General features: G+C 28.4%; 1 protein-coding gene across 3 annotated transcripts; it reads right to left on the bottom strand.

Annotated features, from left to right (window-relative positions):
• Nucleotides 1-1,020: 1,020 nt before the first annotated feature.
• On the bottom strand, nt 1,021-20,121 carry LOC107449415 (intraflagellar transport protein 57 homolog). Of its 3 annotated transcripts, none has more exons than XM_016064968.5 (11): nt 19,638-20,121; nt 19,334-19,534; nt 18,289-18,397; nt 16,722-16,775; nt 16,524-16,642; nt 15,024-15,123; nt 13,186-13,266; nt 11,545-11,667; nt 6,696-6,962; nt 4,410-4,476; nt 1,021-1,230 (listed from the first exon to the last, which is right to left on the bottom strand). In XM_016064968.5, the coding sequence occupies exons 2-11, from the start codon at nt 19,498-19,500 to the stop codon at nt 1,067-1,069; spliced, it is 1,251 nt and encodes a 416-aa protein (XP_015920454.1). In that variant the 5' UTR covers nt 19,501-19,534; nt 19,638-20,121; the 3' UTR covers nt 1,021-1,066. The 3 variants fall into 3 exon arrangements, with proteins under 3 accessions (XP_015920454.1, XP_015920524.1, XP_015920598.1); XM_016065038.5 differs by having other exon boundaries at nt 19,832-20,121; XM_016065112.4 differs by having other exon boundaries at nt 19,826-20,101.
• Nucleotides 20,122-20,579: the final 458 nt, after the last annotated feature.

The following is a 20,579-nucleotide window of genomic DNA, read 5'->3' as shown; positions in this document are numbered from 1 at the left end:
TCACTCATTTCTTTAAAAAAAAAGGCAAGCAAAGATTGTTGCATAAAAATACTGTTGTACATGATTATACGCATAAGGGCATGCAAACAACATTGTCTGTAGTATACAGCTGTAAAGACTAAATATTAAAAAAAATTTCTAAGTACAGGGCTAATCAAAATGAATATAGCGATTAGAAACGGCTATAACTATTTAATGAAAAATAATTTATCGATAAATTTGCAATTTCATGCACCTAAAGATAGAAACAAAATTATTATTTTAGTTCTGAAACTCTCAAAATCAACAAACAATTTATGCTACTACAACTAAACCTTAATAACAGCGTGCACAGCTAAATCTTTCTACAAAAAATAAGCACCTTTTAAGTACTTTTTAAGCACTCAAAAAATATTTTTAAGCACTATATACATTAACAAAATGCAAAATTATTTTCAAAGACTTTAGATGATCATGAGAAAATAACTAGTTTCTGACAAAGAACTCTTTTCTTGATTATATTAGCTATTATAAAATGATCGAGAGATTTTTCGGGTCCATATCAGAGGGTGGAAAATAAAGTCTGAAATCAAGAATATCTTGCAAAATGCAGCAGAGTAGCACATGAGAAGGCAATAATCTCATTGAACCCAGCTCAGTAGACGCACATACGGACTCGCAAGTATTTCATCAAACATGTAAAATGATTGGCGCTTTCATATGCTATGGACCAATGGTATGTCGAAATGGATTGTGGTTAAATGAACTGTGAAAGCGTTGAATAGAACAATGTAAAAAGAATGCTTTTCCATAATCCGTGGCGAAAATCGACATGGTAGAGAACAAAAAATCTCATTTTTGAAAAAAGAAAATTAAGCTCTTTTTAAAAACACCCAATGAAAAAAGCACCTTTAAGGGTTTTTAAATAACGAAAATCGAAAATAAGCACCTTTAAGCACTTTTTAAAAACGCTACGCACCAAGGATTTAACTACATTTGTAACAATAACTTTTTTTAAAAAATGTAATGAGTATGACAGACTTGAATATATACAAAATAAATTTATTGCACTCAAGAACACAATCTCTTAGAAGATGGTAATGGGTGGATTGTTGATGGCTCTCTGCAAATTTCCCTTCTCTTTCAGTTTTGCCTGCAGGAGTGTGTGAGAGGCTACTCCAATTCGGACATCCATCTGGCTCAATTCTACTTTCAGTTTGGACAGTGCTTTACGGATGTTCACCAAAGGCTCTGAGGAAACAAAAACAAAACAAAATATAATCCATTGACCAGAGTTTTGAAGTGATACTTCTTATGCGACTTTCAATAAGGTTGCGTTAAACGTTTAACGCAACGTTTTTATTGGCCGGGAAATCACGTGGTAGGATCCAGTTTTCCCTCATTCATTTCCATATTGTTTTGGTTCTCACTAGCATAAAATTACTGTTTTTCTATAAATATTTTTTAGCTCGATTTGATATACATATAATTTAAGTAGGGTAGTATTTTTTATTTTCAAATTTAGTGGATAACAATTGAAAAAAAATGAGTGAAAACAATCCCACGGACAATGTGACGGATTTAAGCAGGTTATGTGAAGGTACGTCTCTTGTGAATATCAATTGATTGTTAGGTTTTCTCTTCTGAAATTACATTATGACGCATTCACATACATTATTAATACAAATACATTTTCCATGGCGAGACGATGAGGCAACCACAAGCACTTCCACTGGTTCAAGAGGGAAAAATGCACAATATTACCGTGATTACAGAGCACGGAAGCGAGCGGAGCAGTAAAAAGAGTCGTTGAATAGAACTAGTGATCCTTCTACGACTGCTGATTCTTCTACAATTAACGTCGCAGGTTGCGAAGTTTAACTTCTTCCGCGCGGAGGGACTCCACGCACTATTTTTTTCCCCTACAAAACTAATATTTTATTTTCTAAAAACATAAAATAGTTTTTCCACTCTGCTTAGTATTTATATTGAATATAGGGTTAATTTTATTTTATAACCATCGTTGAGCAGCCGACCCAATTTAGGACTTACAACTACTAATGTTCAACTCCATAGCCCTGAATTTTCGAACCCAATCCAGAAGACAAGGGAACTCCTGCAGAGATTTGCCTTCGTGGAGGACTTTTTGATGGAACTAGACAGCATTTGCGTTACATGGAGAAGAAAACCTCGAAGACCTCCTGCGGTTAGCCTGACGGCAAGGGGCACTCTAACTCATGATCCGTCTACTACTGAGGCTATTTTAAGTCAGCACTATGGTCAGTGCAAGCCGGATGCGGAATTCGTATCGAACAGTCATTGCTGGGATTCGAACCCGGTTCACCTCATTGGAAGACGAACGTTCTATCCCCTGAGCCACCACGGCTCAATATAGAGTTCATTGCCAAAAAAGAAAGAATTAACTTCACTGTCCAAACAATAGTAATGGAATGGAGAAGTTTTCTGTATCGATATATACGCCAAAACAAACGTCAAGTTTTGGTAACTTCCGGACATGAAAAAAAAAAAAAAAAAAGATAAGGAGGAAAAAGAAATCCCTAAAGGTCACTAACTCGAAAGGTATAATTCGTAGCCACCTAGGAAAAACCTCAATAATTTCTTTTTAAATTTTTGTGAGTTCAAAATCCCTTTGGCGTCTTGAAGCTTTTAGTCAGCGAGGACAAACATCGATACTCAAGTATCTTCACATAAAGAAATGAACAGTGTTGCAGTCTGAGTTGGATGCAAAACTAAAAGGTTGAATTGGGTCTTGTAAACTAATCAATATTATGAGAGTTGCTTTACTGAGTCAAATGTTTGCAATATTATGTACTCTACAATGTTTATATTTTCAATGTTTATGTTTAATTTGAGATACGACACAATATTCACGATTCTTGTGGAAAAATCGCATGCCCTGCTTTTAGTTTTTAGACCTAGAAGAATGATAGGAAAAATTCAGAATTCCAAAGTATACCCGGAATACAATCAATTCTGAGGGAATAGAAGGGCTAGTTCACTCCGCTCTTAGAGCTGAAGCTACGATTTCCCTCCTCATGACGTCACTGCGTCCACAGATCTCGGAGATCGCAAGCAAAGATATTATGATAACTTTGCATCTTTCTCTTTGTAAAAATAAGTTAGACTTTTTCTGGTTATTAGCTTTCAAACTTTACGTAATTAACACATTATTTCCATTCATAAACATAGTTCAAAAAAACTTTCTTGGCAATTATATTTAAAAAAAATACCATTTTAAACTTATAAAAATGTTTTACTAGTTGGCGAAAATGACACTATAAATACTTTATTTTAAAAAGTTCAGTTTTAACTTTAATTATTAAGAAAAATGAAAGCATATATCGACACTTTTTTTATCTACATATTCTTTTATAACAATAAGTTGAGTTAAATTTAGAATCCCTGATTTTAAAATATGCCGTTAATAGCAATTTGTTCATACTTAATCATTAGGAAACATCATCCTTAAACGCTAATTACTGAAACAAAATAATAATTTAGGTTCATAATGACATTAGAAATTTTACAATTGTTTATAGATATTTAAATTTACGATGGTATAATTTATAGATATTTAAATTTAAGAGAATATAATTTTTAAAAAAAATCATAATCATCATCAATCATAAAAATCATTTAGAATAACTACATTAAAAAATATGTTATGAAATTAGGAGAATTCCAACTATATACTATATATTTTATTTATACTTTTTATTTACATTTTAATTTTCTTTGACTTAATCCATTTTTTAATTTTTTTTCACCTGCCTTTCTTTTTGAAGTAACGAGGCAGTTTCTATTTAGATAATGAATTTTTATAAAAGTTCTTAACGACAGAATAAACGTATTACTGTTTTATATTAACTGTGTCATTTTGGAATCCATTCTTTACATAGTTGTTCATTTACTTTAGGGAACACGCGGAAAATTATATTTTTTCCTTTTGTTTTTCTATCAAAATTTTTTCAAGTTGCAATCGCGCAAATTGGCATTTCGATAATAGTTTTAAATTCTTGTAAATTCACTGCAAAAACTGAGGAAAGTCATTATAGAAAATAACAAATGTCTTAGAATATCTCGCAAAAAGAAATGCTCCAATATTAGTTAGAGCTAGTAAGGCCGAACGCTCCGTTCTTGAAGTAAAAGTGCGAGCTTTGCGCCAAAGTGACGTCACTAGAGAAAATCGGAGGATTGGCGCGGCGAGAGCAACTTCAAAGGAGTGAACCAGCCCTTCTATTCTCTTTAGCCCTGATCAATTCTGCACTACATAAAAGTGCCTGTAAAGATTAAAATATTTTTTTATTTAACATCCAGTTTGCCTCACAACTCCCTGATGGTCATAAAGGAAGAGGCCTTTGGAAAGAAACATAAAAATATCTATCAGTAGGAAAGAAAAAAAAACCTACTTCCATCCGTCATGTTGGATCCTCTCTCATCCATTTCTTGCTTCACTTGATCCAGTTCCTCTGTGATCTTTAGGAGAAAAAAATCTTTGGTTTTGAATACAATTTGATCTATTTTTAAGGAATTTCAAAAGAGAGACAAGCACAATTTTAAATTACAGCAATAACAAACTAATACCAGAACAACTTTGCAAGGCCGGTACAGCCTGATCGGTAGGGCGCTGACCCCATGTCCGAGAGTTCGTGGGTTAGAACCCCGCCGGCCGAAGACTGTAGTTAGTGACTGATGCACGCTAAAATTGTGTCGAGTCTCACAGTCCTCCATGTTCCCATAACAAATCAATATCTCTGGGGGTACTGGATTGGAGATCGATTGTTCTCTGATTCAGGTCAAAATTACGATCTGTGGATGAATGAATGGATGTATGAATGGGTCCGCCTTATAAACAGGTGTGACGTATGATGTGGCAGAAGTCGAATTCTTGGCCATAGATGGCGCCACTGAAAAACAAGAATCGCACACTCTGCCTTAAATTTGCTCGGTTTCACCAAGCAGGCTTGCCCGTGTGACAAGTGGCCTCAGAACCAACCAACCAATAACTTTTCAAATCCCTGACTTCAATGTTAATCAAAACAGATTTTCTTCATTTTCACTAAACTTTCGAATTTTAATAATAATCATTTCAATTATAATTTAAAAGTAAAAGAATTTGTGCAATGAAGATCAAATTATGAAAATAATTCAGATGCTTTTCGAGAATTTTAAAAATACTTTAGGATAATTTTCCACAATATCTGAATATTAAGGACTGTTTGAAATTATTTGACTTTTTCCCCAGGAATAGTTGACAAGGGTACATACAACAGAAATATTTGTTCTACATCTAAATCACTAAAACAAAGAATGGTAAAGGGGAAAAAATGCATACATACTTCATAAAAGTGTTAAATTAACATGCACTACAATTTTCGATTTATTTGCGGAACTCGTGAATAAACGGGTCATTACTGTATTTTAATTTGTTTTATATTTGATACTCACATTATTATCTATTTCTAGTACTTAATTAAGTACACAACAGAAAAAATAAAAATAAAAATTTAAAAACTTTGTCAATTTTTGAGAATTTTCTAAAATATATAGAGTTTAACAGAATACTTAATTAAACCAGAAGACTAAAAAACATTTTATTATAACCATGCATTGAATCGCCGGCCCATGTTTATACCTACGACCATCAATGTTCAACTTTATAGCTTTGCAATTTCGAACCTAATCCAGGAGACAAGGGAACTCCTAGATCCAGTATTGTGAGAAAACAGACTTTATGGAGGACCCATTGATGGAACTAACCAGCATTCACGTTACATGGAGAGGAACAAAGTCAGTCAGACGGTACAGGGATTCTAACCTATGACTGGGCGGCCAGCTAGGGAAATTTTACATCAGCACTGTGGTCATTGTGTTGCGAGCCTGGAACAGAATTCGTATCAACCACCCTCCGCTGGGATTCGAACCTGGGTTACTCGATCCCTTAACCCACAGTATTTTACTAAGAGGTATTAACAAAATTAAGCAACCTATTAGGTTTTCTAGTGGACTTGGAAACTATGCAATACATATTGTGTGACAAATACACTATCTGGCCAAAAGTATCCGGACACTCAATTGTTATAGTGGTAGAAGCATAATGGTGTGGGGGTGTTTCTAGTGGTTCGGCCAGGGTTTGTTAATTCCTGTGGCTGGGAACATGAACTCTGAGATGCATGTAGACATTCTGGACAATGTAGCAACTTTATGCCAATATTTCGGGGGACGGCCCATTGTCTCTTCCAGCAGGATAACTGCTCCATTGACACACTGAGGCTTGCACAGACGCGGTTTGACGAAATGGGTGTTCAAAAACTAGACTGGCCTTCTCAGAGCCTCGATCTAAATCCTATAGAACACCTTTGGGACGAATTAGAGAGCAAATGACGTAGCCAGCCGAAACGACCCTCCTCACAGCAAGCAGTCACTTCATCTATGATAGAAGTCAATTCCTATAAAAAATTTTTTTTGAAAAGTCTTCCCAGACGCATGCAGGCTGTTATCGATGCAAAAGTGTGACCAAAATCATTTTAATAAGTGCCTCAGGGCGCTCTAAGTCTAAGAATCTGGACACTTAGTGGTATACCACTAAGTGTCCAGATTCTTTTGGCCAGATAGTGTAGTACAGGAGTAGCATAGACTCATACAACTGGTAACTAATCATGAACTTTTGTTCCGAATTCCACTAAATTACATACCTGAGATAATGTCCGAGACCTTTCAGTAACACCCCCACTAACTGATTTGTACTGTTCTTTAACCTGCGACAGTTGGTCCTGAGCTGTGCGATACTCTAATATCAGTTGTTCCAGTTGATTATTGAGGTATTTTTCTCGGCTACCTATTTTCTCTAGAGAGCGACTGATGTCAGAGTGCAATTTGTCCAATTGTAGTTTTGTGGTTGACAATGTTTCATCCATGTTCTTGCGATGTTGCCGGATCTGATCTAAATGGCTCCTCCAATCCTAAGGAGTTAAAATTTCTGTCAGTTTATTAGATCCGTGGCTCACAAGCTTTATAGGCTTCCAAAGCTATAAAGAGTGGCTTCCAAGTTAGAAATATGGAGAAAACATGGAAAATAATATAATAAAGATTAATTAAAAGAGAGACGGAAAAAAAATATTAAAATAAAATATGGTTAAAAATAATTTTTTTTAAATTTTATTCAAAATATTAAAAAAAAATCAAAAAACAAAATAATGAAAAAACATAATCTCGTCATCAGCTCACACGATGCACAAAAAAGAGTGCTTTCTAATATTGTACTAATATAGCTAAAGCAAAATATATCAATATAACAGTGTGAGGAGCACCAGAATAAAACTTTGAAGCAAAAATAGAACATATTAAGTAAAAAATATATGAATAGAAAATTAAAGGGAAGAAAAATACAGAATAAAATACAAAATATAATATTTAACCCCTTGTATCACCGCGTTACATATCTGCAACATACATGAAAATTCAATCCTATAATGAGCTGGATTTACCTATAAAATCAAACCAAATTCAGGTAAAGAAAATATTGCAAACTCGGGGGAAACCAAGTCTTGGTGTAGCTACCAATATTATAATGTGTTTAGCAAGAATTGTTCCACGACATAATTGCAGGGCATACAATTTTTTTACAACAATCCCCTTGATTGTATATTTGGCTAAGGAGGGTTTGAAAAATGTGGTGTGAGACTTTGTTACCATAAAAACAACAATTTCAAAATTTTTCACATGAAGTTTTAAATATATTTGAATTTTTGTGCTATTTTTCACGATATTGGAGACGTTCAAAATACTTTTTATCATTAAATTTTATTTTAAGATCTTAATTTTTTCATTATTTTTTACACGCTTAATATAATGTATTCTAACATCCGCGTAAATATTTCTTAAATCAGAGTTGTTGAGTTACAAAGGGATAAAGCAAGTAATGAATTCAAATGAGCTTGAATGAACATTCCAGAACCTTTCAAAATGATTTAAATTATTTTCATTATAAGTTTGCCAGATTACATCATCATGATTACGAAGCAAGATTATTTTACTCAGGGTAAATATTATTAAACAAAATTGAATAATTTTGAAAACTAAAGATAATTAAATTATCAGTAAATTTAGAAACAAATTTAAAATTAAGAGAATAATTTTTTAATAGTGTACAAATAAGTTAGCTAAGAGTGAATAATTAGATTCTTGTGGTATTCCATCAATTTGAATAAAAATATGTTTCAATTGTAAATTTAATTATTTTAAAGAAAAATATTAATTAGAATTTTCCAATAATCAAAATCACAATTAAGAATATTCCTATGGTCATAGTAATAATTCAAAAGAACATATTTTAGTTTAGAAAGAGGAATGCTATTGAAAAGATCCTGCAAATCAAAAGTATCAATAGAATTAATTTTATTTTGTTTAATGATTTCTAAAATCGCTTGATTATTAGTGATAATGCAAGAAAAAACTTTAATAATATTGTAAATAATTTTATTTAAGTAGTTAGAGAAAATTGTGTCAAGTTAGTTAGGTAAGTATAAGACCTGCAGATGATTGTTTTAAATTTAATATTAATTTTATGAAATTTTGGATTAACAATTAAGCTACTTTTAACTAACCTCTTATATAAAGGTGAAAACTTTTAATGATATTATTATTATTTAAATTACTAAGCTTAAAATTTTTACTATTTTTAACTCCTTATTTAAAAGTTCAACAGAGATTTTTTTACAGAAGATTGCATTATTATTATAGCTTCATCTAAAAGGGTAATTTCAAAATTTAGAAAATTTTAAGAATTTTAATTTATAATTTAAATTTAACAAATTTTAGAATTGTTACTGTTATTTAAAATTAAATTTTCCTTATTATAGAAAACAAAGTTTCTAGAGTAACAATAAACAGCCCATATTTTTAAACAAAAATTATTGAGCTTATTTTATTAATTGATCTATGGTAAATGGGTCTAAATTTTGTACCTTTGAGCATCAAGTTTCTATAATATTTAAATTACCAGTAATAATATGTTTATGATGATTATCAATGAATTCAAAATATTTTTTTTCTTCGTAGTGACATTCACAATCGGATAGATTAATTTTCAATAATTTTTTGCTAATGTCATTATAATTAAAAATAGTTCTACCAAGAAATTTATTATATTTAAAGCTTTTAATTAGGTTACTATCTTTTAATGGAATTAAATTCTCAAAAAAATTATGAAATTTAATCTTATCGAAAATAGGTTCTTGAAAGTTAATAACCAAATATATATATATATATATATTATCTATAATTTTCTTAGAAATGAAAAAATAATTTGTATTAGATGTCAGTGCATCTTTACTTTTTATCAGCTATTTCTATTCTAACACCATTAAAGTGATAAAAAAATTTATGAGTTCACATATCAAATAGTATAAACATATATTTAAGCCTATCTTTTATATTTTTATAACCTCAGTGCTTGAGGAAAGCCACATTACCCTACCAATAAACACAAGAAAAAGGGGGGGGGGGGAACCAGTAGGAAAAAAAATTATAATACAGTATTAATAATAATTTTTCTTTTACTGTCATAAGATTAAACATCCTAAAACCCTTATTCATTATCATCAAAAATATTAAAATTAAATTAATGAATTGGGCTGCTCATATATTGCTAGAATGGCTGGGGAAAAAATCCAGTTAAGAAAATTTTTTGTATCAAAACCTTTCACTGATAAAAAAAAAAGGGGGGCAAGGCAAAACAACAATAGCTCAAGTATATGGAATCAGAAATTTATAGCAATTGGGGTAAAAGACTGGCAGCCCAAATTATTATGGCATAATTTTTAACAGCAGACCCACTTGGCTGTCTTGATAAATATGAGGAGTACAATATCCTCTTATAGTGAGATAATACTATATTGATATAATACTATATTGAGATAATACTATATTGAGATAATACTATATTGAGAAAAGACTATATTGAGAAAAGACTATATTAAGATTAGACAAAGTGAAATTCTATTTGTTTTCCAACAGAAACAATCTATCATAAGAAAATAAAATAGAAATTTTGGAAAATAATTGAATGATTTCGATAAAAAATAATACACACAAGTAGTTGAAAAAAATTCTAAAAAATTTCTAAAGACCATACTTTTGTTAAGAAATTAAATTTAATACTTTTGTTTATATATTTTAGCTATGGTCTTACATGAGAAGGTTTAATTTTAAATTATATTTCTCTAGTTAAAGAATCAAAAATGATTATTCACAACACAAAATAATTAATTACACACTATAAAAAATAACTATTAGTGTACTAAATAATTGCTATCAAGCATTTAATATTTTTTAGAAATTTCATTATTTCTAAAATTTAAGAAATACTTCTAACAGCTTTTTTAAAATATTTCAAAGCACGGTCTTACAAAGGAAATTTTTGTCTTTCATTTCAGTATTAAAATAATAAACATTTCATTAATTTACAAAATATTGAAATTTGACTTTTTTTTTTACTAATGAATAGGTAAAACATTTGAGGCTAATACTGTATGTAAAAACCAAATGCTTCATACAATATTCAGAGTTGGTCAGGTATTATATTATAACATAACCATACCAAAAAATATTATTATAGACAGATTAGGTATCCCAGAACGTGGCACAATATATAAGTAGTATCTATGTATATATAAAGACGAAATCAGTTGCGGTTGAAGTTGTATGCTATAATTGACTAATGGAAGAATGTGATGAAAACAGGATAATGAAAAATGACAGTTGAAGATGGAAACTGGATCATAATTATAACAAAACTTTTATTTAGTAGTATTTGTAGAGCTCGAGATACAAATTATTATTCTATCCATAAGACTTTCTAAATTAAATAAATTTTAAGTTAATAAGGGCAAGCCATTGGAGATAAAATCCCCCATGACCTGCCTAATCAAAAGCCAAATTAAAAAGTGCTTGAATTGCTCCCAACGGACAATTAGGAGCATGGAAGAGATCCAAGGTTGGTGATTTATTGAAAGATAACATAACCATGCAACTGAAACATATTTGTGGTAAGAAATTAAGTATAAAGAGATATCAATAGATTTTTGTTTTCGATTAGGTGCGATGGTGAATTAATGAGTCTACATTAGTATAGAAATAAAAAGTTTGCCATTACATTGATCGATAAGAAAAAGAATAAAATATTTTATGTTCACTTTTTATAAAAATTATCTAATTGATTTAATTTAATTAAAATTTGGTTTAGCGTGATTAAAAAAATAAGTTTAAAAAAAATTAAAGAAATTTTAAAAGCTAGCAAATATGTAATGTCCATTGTGGTATCACAGTATATGTTTAAAAGTGCGTTAAAATGAAGAAATTGTTCCTTATATACTGCATTCATATATGGCCCTATATCTCCTCTTAATATTCACTGTCGGGTATTAGATTATAACATATAATGGTACCATGCAAAAGGAAATTATAAAAACCAAAAGCTTCTTACAATAAAAACATTTAATTATATTTTTTTCCATGTAATATTCAATTGAAAAAAGAATCTACCCTTGAGTCATTCCTGACTGTGACTTTAAGGTGGTGCATGACTCTCTCTATCTCCATCTTCCATTCCACCACATCCAGATTTGATTCCATTACCTCATCAGGCCTCATATCCTCCCCTTTCCCCTGAAAAACCAAAGTTAATTGATCTAAAAATCCAATATTTAAAAGTATTGCAACACCAGTACTTTTTCTCCAAAAGGCAAAACTAATAAGTGATGAAAACAAGTAGTAATGGAATAAGTAATGTAAACAGGCCTCATATCATCTCCTTTTTTCTAAAAAACCAAACTTAATTTATTTACGGAGATTTTACAAGTGAAATTTTTTAGGCTACATCAATTTTTGATACCTAAGTAACAATTATGTATATAAATCTTAATCTAAAGAAGATTTTTTTAAGCCATTGTTTATAATTACTTAATAAACACTCAACATACAGTAGTACTGGCAATAGCACCATCTGTTGAGAAATAAGAGAGGTATTTTTGCCATCAGCGGGTACTTTAACGGCAAAAATTACTTTAAAAAATTTTCAACAAATACAGAGAAATGTACAGGTTATGGGAATATGCCGGTAAACAGGAGATAGTCGTAAAGATAGAAGTCTTCGTTAAAAAACAGGAGACTTGGCAGGTACGTAATACTTAAAAGCATTGCAACACCAGTACTTTTTTCCCTCAAAGTAATAAGTAATGGAAACAAAGAAGCTACAAATGACACCAAGATTATTCACCCAAAAAGTTATATAGAAAACTTATAGTTACTTTAAAACTTCAACACAGGGGCTCCCAAAACTTTACATATTAAAACCCAATGTTTAAAAAAAACATTCTTATGTGACCCTCTTCACACTTTAGAATGATTTCATTCAGACACAAACACCACACATAAATAGAAAGAATAAAGCCATTTATCGTTCGAGTTTGTAAAGATGGAAAAGGATGGATTTTATTTTAACTTGGAAAATATTGTAGTCCTGTTGTTTATGAAAAATTTAAAGCTTAATAAAGGCAGGTTATTTTGAAAGCTTTCGAAATCTTTCTTTTATAATTAGCCATATTGCTTAAGTGACTAATTATTCAATAAGACTATTCTTAAGGGGAAAAATATCTATAGAATTTAATAAGATATGAAGTAAAACCATAAATATTAACATACTTTCAGGCAATTCCACCATATACAAATATTGTCTTTGCCAATTTTAAAAACATACATCTCAGCTAAAAAAATTAGAAACGTTTTTGTAAAAAAAAGTTTTGGGTGTCATTGACACTTACTCCTATTTTTAAAAAATTTTAGAAAATAAAAATTTTTTAAAAATTAAAATCTAGCTGTTATAAATGCAACTCTAAGTTTTTAAGTTTTTTTAAACTCTCTCATTTAAAATTTTACATAGCCACATAATGAAAATGTAGTTGAAAGTAAATAATGTAGTAAAAAAGATGCTTTGAAAACGATAAAGTTAAAAATTCAAAAAATTGAAATGTATCACCAGTTGAAAAAAAGATATTAAAGGTGCTAAACTAATAAATCAAAATGTAATATAATTAATGCTTTTATCAATAAAAAATGAGCATGAAAAAATTTAATTTATACTTATTCTGAAATACAAGACACTTATAGAAATGAATTGAATTTTACCTGGTTAGCAAGAGACAAGTTTCTCAAAGCTTCTAAATCCAGCACCTCTCCTTCTTCCTCAGAATCATTCTCAAATGTTTCCTGAAAACAATTACAACATAATTCATTTCTGTGTTAATAATCTAAACTAATTACATTTTCATATTCATGAAAAGCGTCAAATAGATTGAAAAATGTAGTGATAAATTAATCAAATGTAATGAGCATTTGAATAAAACTTAGGGATCTAGAAAAAACACAAATTGTTTAAACTAAATGTCCCATACAATAAACTTCTTCTTAAGAATGCATTTTGAAAAATCTTTTCATATGACATGAAAAAAGTCTTATATCAAATAGTAATGTGTTGTTTCTATAAATGTCGTAAGATTGCAACAGTTGTGTTAAAAAATTTTCAATATGAAGAAAACAAACAGTTTTGAAAATAAAATTGTTTGTGTTATATATTGATTGTGTGTAAATTGAGAAATGTTTATTGATTTTAATGATATGACCTAAGAGAAAAAAAAATTTGACAAATTGGAGATTTGTTTTTAAAAAATTTTTACATAATTTTTATTTTTACTATTCATTACTACTCGATAAAAAGTCTTTTATGAAATAGTAATGTGTTATTTCTATAAATGTCATAAGATTGCAACAACTACTTATAACTATTTTGTTCAATTTTGTCTGTCTATAGCCAGTATCTTCTATGCTGATGCTAAAATGCTTAAAAAATTTCAATATGAAGAAAACAAACAGTTTTAAAAATGAAAATGTTTGTGTTAAATATTGATTGTGTGTAAATTGATAAATGTTATTTGATTTTAATGATACAACCTAAGAGAAAAAAAAAAACATTTTTTTTGTTGCTAAATTTGAACTTTTTTTTAAACTAAATATTTTTAAATTACTTTTTAAAGTCAAAATAATATTTCACCATTAAATCTAGTTTTTTTAGCAAAAAATTATATCTATGTCAAAAAATTAAAGTTTAAATTTTCATTTAAGGCACAAAAAAAGTCTTTTTTTATGTTCCTTGACAAAAGAACTAATAAAAGAATGCAGTTAAGAATCTGACAAAATTAGTAGATGTAAAAAAATAGATTTGGATACCGGATGATTCTGAAGTGATGAAAAAGTGTTAGACATCTATTGATATCATTGTTACAATAGCTAAACTCATTCAGTTAGTTTATGTATGTCATAGATAACTTACAATTAATATTACTCAAATTATCTAAATTGCATGCAACTAAAATAAAATATTTTTTTTTTTTTCAATAATTATGAACTTGAAACAGCACTTAAAACATGATATTTTGGAAACCATTTTATTTCTCAAACTGCCTGATCTGATATTTAATAAACCAAAGGTCCAATTCAGGTAATGTTCTTGTTGGAGTTTAAAATATTTTATGTCGTCACATATGGCTTGGTTAAAAATTGTTTTGAAAGAATTTTAGCAGAAATAATTACAAAATCTTCAACAACAAACAAATTACATTATCTTTTTAAACAGAGAATATTATGTACGTTTTTTACAGTCTTTTATATTTAGATAATGAAATGAACCAATAGTTTCAAAATTTGTATAAAATTAATTTTTGAGAATTTTTAGTTGAAGTTATTGTTTTATGCATATAAACACATTTTTGGAACTTTTTGCTGAAAATGCTCAACTGCGAACATACACTTCATAAGATCCAAAAATATAAAAGTCAAAATAATTTTCATCAATTCACAAATAATTCAGAAAACATTTAATTGCATGGACTGTAATGTTTTCTTGTGTAAAATTATATTAGCCATTTTATTAAGTATTAACATTAAAGATGGAAGAAGAAAAATCTTACAGCAATCATTTCTTCTTCAATTTTCTCTAAAGTGACTTCTGCATCATCAGTTTCAATGATAGAATCATTTCCTTCATCTTCATTGGGCAAAATGATGGCCCTGTTAAAAATTATTATGACACATGAAAGTTTTCATAATAGTTCAAAAAAAGTCCTACGAGATTTAAATTTTAGTCTCACAGACGGCAAAATTCTTTTAGACTCATAAAGTCAAAAAGCTATTGAAATTCATAATTAAGATTAGTTAGAATAACTTCTAGACTTAAATTAACTTTCGTATAATTTAAGTCTATTGATATTTCTTTTAAAAATCATTGATTTAAATCAATTGATTTTTTTATAAATCATTGATGCAAGTAAAAAATATTTTTTCAATATAAATTATTGACGTTCTCTTAAAAGTATAGTAAGAATTTACTGGAATATTTTTTTTTTTTTTTCAAAATCAGATTTTATTGATATTGAAGGTTTTATCTCGAGAAAAAATGTTAGGGGAATATATTTAAATTCCTATTTGATGTTCAAAATAAATTAATAAAAAAATGAATGAGATAAAAATAAAATGCAGTTAAGAGTATCATGATTTTTTTTAACTGTGTGTAAAAGAATTTGTGATTTACAATATTTGTTTGTTTCATAAACAAACTGAAATTTGTTTATTTAATAACAATCAAGTGGTATTTATAAAAACAAAACTAAATTATGTCAATTTAGTTTTGTTTATTTAAATACCAGTACATTTTAAAAGCTTATTAAACATATAGTTTGTGTATATAAACAATGAAGGAAGTTCTGCTCATAATAATTTAGAATTGTTAGTTTTTTTATGTTTTTTGATCTAAACTAATTTATTCTTCATTTGATATCTAACTGACAAGTTTCGTCTTTGATGTTAAAAATTGACTATGGGTGTTTGGGTTTGAGCTTTAACAAAAATAACTATGCATTTAATTTTGTAGTGATTAGTTAGTAATAATTATATAGAAAATAATTTTTACTTTTTTAGTTAGAAATTTTAATTATTCTACTTATAAATAAAATTATTAATCATTATAATTATTTTTATAATTAAATATTATTTGTAACTATTATTTATAACTATTTTTAATAATAATTTTTAAATAATTATTTTTATAATTAAATATTATTTATAACTATTATTTATAACTATTTTTAATAATTATTTTTAAATAATTACTTTTATAATTAAATATTATTTATAATTATCTTTAATAGCAAACATTATTAATGCACTTTATTCTGAGTTTTTATTTAAAAAAATATTAAAAGAAATTGGATTTAAAACAAAAGAAAAATCTTATTTAAATTTTTTTTTAAAATCTGATTGATAAGGAAAAAATTTTTTGATTCAAATAAAAAAAAAATCCAATTTTAATTTAGAAAAAAAGACTTTAAAAAAAAAAAAAAAAATATTATGATTTTTGCCAATTGTTATCAGAACAAAATATTCTTGTATCCTCTACTATTTTTTTAAATCACCTTTTCCATGTGAAATTATTTCTTTTAAGAGCCTCATCAGCCAAATGAGAGAGCACAAGAATGACATGTTCACCCCATCCTTGCTTCAATTTACTCGGAGGAAAGTCTACATGAACTCCCTAAAGCAAAACAAAAGGCTTTATAATTTGATAACTCAGTTTAAAGAACAAAGCAGAAGGGTAAAAATATAAAACAAACCATTTGTTTAACTTGCTCCAATATACTAGCAATGGTACCATTGGGATCATCGAACTAAAAAGAAATTAATAGTAAAATAAATTATCAAAATAATTGTTGAAACCATAGCATACATGTGAAACATTTTCTGTAAGTGATAATATGGTCAGAATCTATTGCTTAAAATTTTCTAAAATCAAGTTATCAATACTCTAAAACTTACTGTTAACATGATTCTTTTGAAAAAGCAAATAAATACAAATTTTTTTTTAACAATTTGAGCATCCCTTTCAAATTTTTACACTACAATAGAATTAATTAAACATCATTTATGCCACCTATATGTATAGTATATTATTATCTTGCGCAAATCCATTTTCGGGCCAATCCAAGGTATACTAACAAATTCAGTAAGAAGGCGATATAAAAGAATACAAGATCCCTCTATTTACGCTTCTAACACTATTTGCACTTCCCTTTTCATATTTTGTAATCTGGCAATCTTATTACAAAAATATTTTTAATCATTCTTGAAAGATTCCAGTTTATTTGAATTGACTACTCGATTTCATTTTGTGTTTTATTATGTATTTTCAGTTTTTTGCTTGATATGTTTTATTTTGTATAGATATTTTTGGTTAATGTGTTCTATTTTTGTTTCAATAATTTTTTTCTCTTTTCTTTTTAGTGTTTCTTACACTATTGTATTGATACAATATTAGAAAGCACTCCTTTTTGCTGATATAATCGTGTGAGCTGATAAAAAGATTATACCCTTTCCTTATTTTGTTTTCCAGCTTCTTACTATTTTTTATTACATAATTTCTTTTTAAGTATTATTTCTTAAATAAAAAAATTTCTATTTTTGTCAATCTTAATAATTTTTCATGCTTTCTCTATATTTTTAACTCATATATATGTATGTAAACAATCCCGGAACAGCTCTTACTGGGCCAATAGAATTAAAAAGGTTAAAGTAATTTTGGAGCAGAATTTCAAGCAAGCCTCTTTTACTATCTAAACTGGTATTCATAGATTTCATTCTGGATGGGCTTCAAGGCATCTTTGAGAATAAAACCATTTTTTCACAGAGGCAACTGAGTGCCTTTAATAATTGAGCCATTGTGGTTTTTATGACGCTATATATAGTTTATAAGAAAAAAACATTTTATAGTTTAAAAGAAAAATTACTTTAATAGTTTAAAAGAAAAAAAAACATTTAATGTCAAAATTTTATAATGTTGCAACAAAGTTTTCAATATTCTTTGAGAATATCAAAGAAAATAACGTTGGTTTATGTTATAAAATTGTTATGTTTAAAGAAGTTTTCTGTCTTTTTTTTCTTAAAAAGAAAAAAAAACTTTGACTTTGGAGGTTTTTTTTCTTTTTTTTCTGATAATCTTTGTACCACTTTTTTTGTTACCCAATTATATAACCATATTAAAATTGTTGCAGTAGAAAATACTGTTTTAAATCGTAATCAATTTAATTGTAACCAATGTAAATCGTAATCACATTATTTTGTCACCTTTCATACATGACATTCATCAAATAATTCAATAAAAAAAAGCCTAAGACTAAGTCTCACCTCTTGAGGACTGTCAAACTTTATTTTTGACTTTCTAATGAGCCAAGCTGCAATTGAAGAAAACATAAAGAATTGTTCTCCTGGATTTGTCTGTATAGCAAAATAGTGTCTAAATGATGAAACAAATAGTACAATCAATTACTTTTAAAAAGTGATAGAAATTTAGATGCACGATAAAACTATTTATATAATTAAATACTTAAAAACAATAAAAAATGATAACAAGGAGAGAAAACAGCAAGAGGGGGAGTCAAAATAACAAAATTCTTGAATTGCACAAGGTTAATAATTGAAAATCAAATATTGGCGAACAGAATGGGCTACATGTGGCGTAGAGCAGAACTCTCTACCTATAGCAACACTTTACATTATTTCACCAAAAGCATGTGGAGAGTCATAGGAAAAGGAAGTACGTTAGTTTTTGTCTTGATTTTCAAATAGATTAAAAACCTTTCAGTTAGAAAACTATATGGAACTGAAAACTATATTGAACATAGTTCTTAAAAAAAATGTCATGGAAACTTTAAAAAATATTTTATTGTAGTACATTAAGTGTTTTTTAGAAACATTTGATAAGGATTTTATAAGTCTTAAAAACCATTGAATTTCCAATTTTTTTACTCAGTTTAAGTCATAATTAATGGGAAAATATAAAATTTTTAGAACATTAAACTATTTTTTTTTTCTTTACATACGAAAAACAAATCTTCTTAAAGTAATAGACTCAGAAGAATTTCCAACAAAAAAAATTGCTATCGAATTCAGTAAAAACTAAATCCTACACTTTAAAAACATAGTTAAAAAAAAAAGAAAATAAAACACTCAATTGAAAAGTTTATATGAAAACGAGTGACAAGAGCCTTATGATAAATGGAATGGAAGATTTATGGGAAGAAATATACTTTAAAAAACTAATAAAATAACATAAAAAATTTACCTTTTTTTTACTTTAAGAAAAAATTATCAAAAATAAAATTTACAACAGCTTTAGACAAAGAAACAAAAAGAAAAGGCAATATAAAATGAATATTAAAATCATAATTACTTATTTAAAAATTTCATCTTAAATTCTTGAACGAATTCACTGTCATAATTGAGTAGTTTGAGCTTTTCTAAAAGACTCTCCATTGACACAAATGTTGAATACACAATTCCAGGTCCATTGTTATCTTTATCTAACACTTCAGTTCTACTCTGCCTCCTTTCTTCCATTTTTTTTTAAAAATAAAAATACTAAATATTGTACCTGAAAAACAGCAATTAATATTTGACTTTGATATAATAAATATTAGATTAAAAGAATTACTAGACCATTTGTTTTGGAATAAATATTAGACTTTTATTGTTACCTCAAACCTGACTTTTTAGAATAAAGACAACTTAGTGATTACAGATATGATTCCAGCTTAGGATTTAGATTTAACTGAATTGATGGTCAACATAGTTTTTAGGAGAGATTTTTTTTAAAAACTAATATTATAAAACGAAAAACATGTATAGAGCTAGAAATACAAAATTTTATTAAAATAACGCCAACATTTACTGAAATTCAAATGCAGTTCGTGTGTCTTGACTTAGTGAAAAATGAGTGGCGTTCGTAAACACCCTTGCTTGTCTTTTATCAACCAATAGTTTTGTATGTGCATCATTTTAAATAGATGATCCTCAAAATGTATTTATTGAAAATGAAATCAAAATAGGTGGGAGTGTATAGAATCTTGATCTTCGTAGTTAGTAGACAATTTGACATTTTTCCAGGTATCACCAAAAAAATATGTTACTATGACAACCATCAACAAAGTCAACAAGAAGTGCCGATGCCAGATGCCAAACAAATAATTTCAAAGCTTTTTCACTACATTTTGAAAAAGTAAGTTTTAGCTTACATCGAAGAAATTTAATTGGGCTCTTCTTACGGCAATCTTACGAAATAATCGCATGCGTGAATTTGGAGATGCGAGCGAGGAGTAAAATACAATTATTCGCGAAAAACGATAGAACGAAAACGCCAATCAGATTCTCTGTCGCATCTCTAAATTCATTTGCGTGATAAGCTACAGTGGCGCAACTATAGATTTATAGCCTTATAGATTCTTTACTTGCGAGATCCAACCCTGTCACTGTTCTACCGTAAAGTGTTCGACTTCGCGCTGGTCGTCGGGCTACCAAAGCAAGGGAGCCATCCCCTCTACAGAAGATCAAAATTGTGATGGATCTTCGGATCATCCTCGGGGTTGTTTCCAATAACATGAAGGGAAAAAAAAAAATTTGAAAATTGATACATTTTCTGA

The sequence above is a fragment of the Parasteatoda tepidariorum genome, chromosome 2, assembly GCF_982258835.1.
Source record: "Parasteatoda tepidariorum strain Cologne lab strain chromosome 2, Ptep-v5.0, whole genome shotgun sequence".
NCBI lineage: Eukaryota > Metazoa > Arthropoda > Arachnida > Araneae > Theridiidae > Parasteatoda > Parasteatoda tepidariorum.
Note: the sequence above shows the minus strand (reverse complement) of the source record. Positions and strands in the feature narration are given on the sequence as shown.

Excerpts from the sequence above, each read along its gene's own strand:
- LOC107449415 (XM_016064968.5), bottom strand. The coding sequence starts at position 19,500 with ATGGAAGAAAGGAGGCAGAGTAGAACTGAAGTGTTAGATAAAGATAAC. Across the intron at positions 18,398-19,333 it reads AAGATGAAATTTTTAAATAA|ACACTATTTTGCTATACAGA; the intron begins GTAATTATGATT and ends TTCATCATTTAG. Across the intron at positions 1,231-4,409 it reads ATCCAACATGACGGATGGAA|AGCCTTTGGTGAACATCCGT; the intron begins GTAGGTTTTTTT and ends TTGTTTCCTCAG.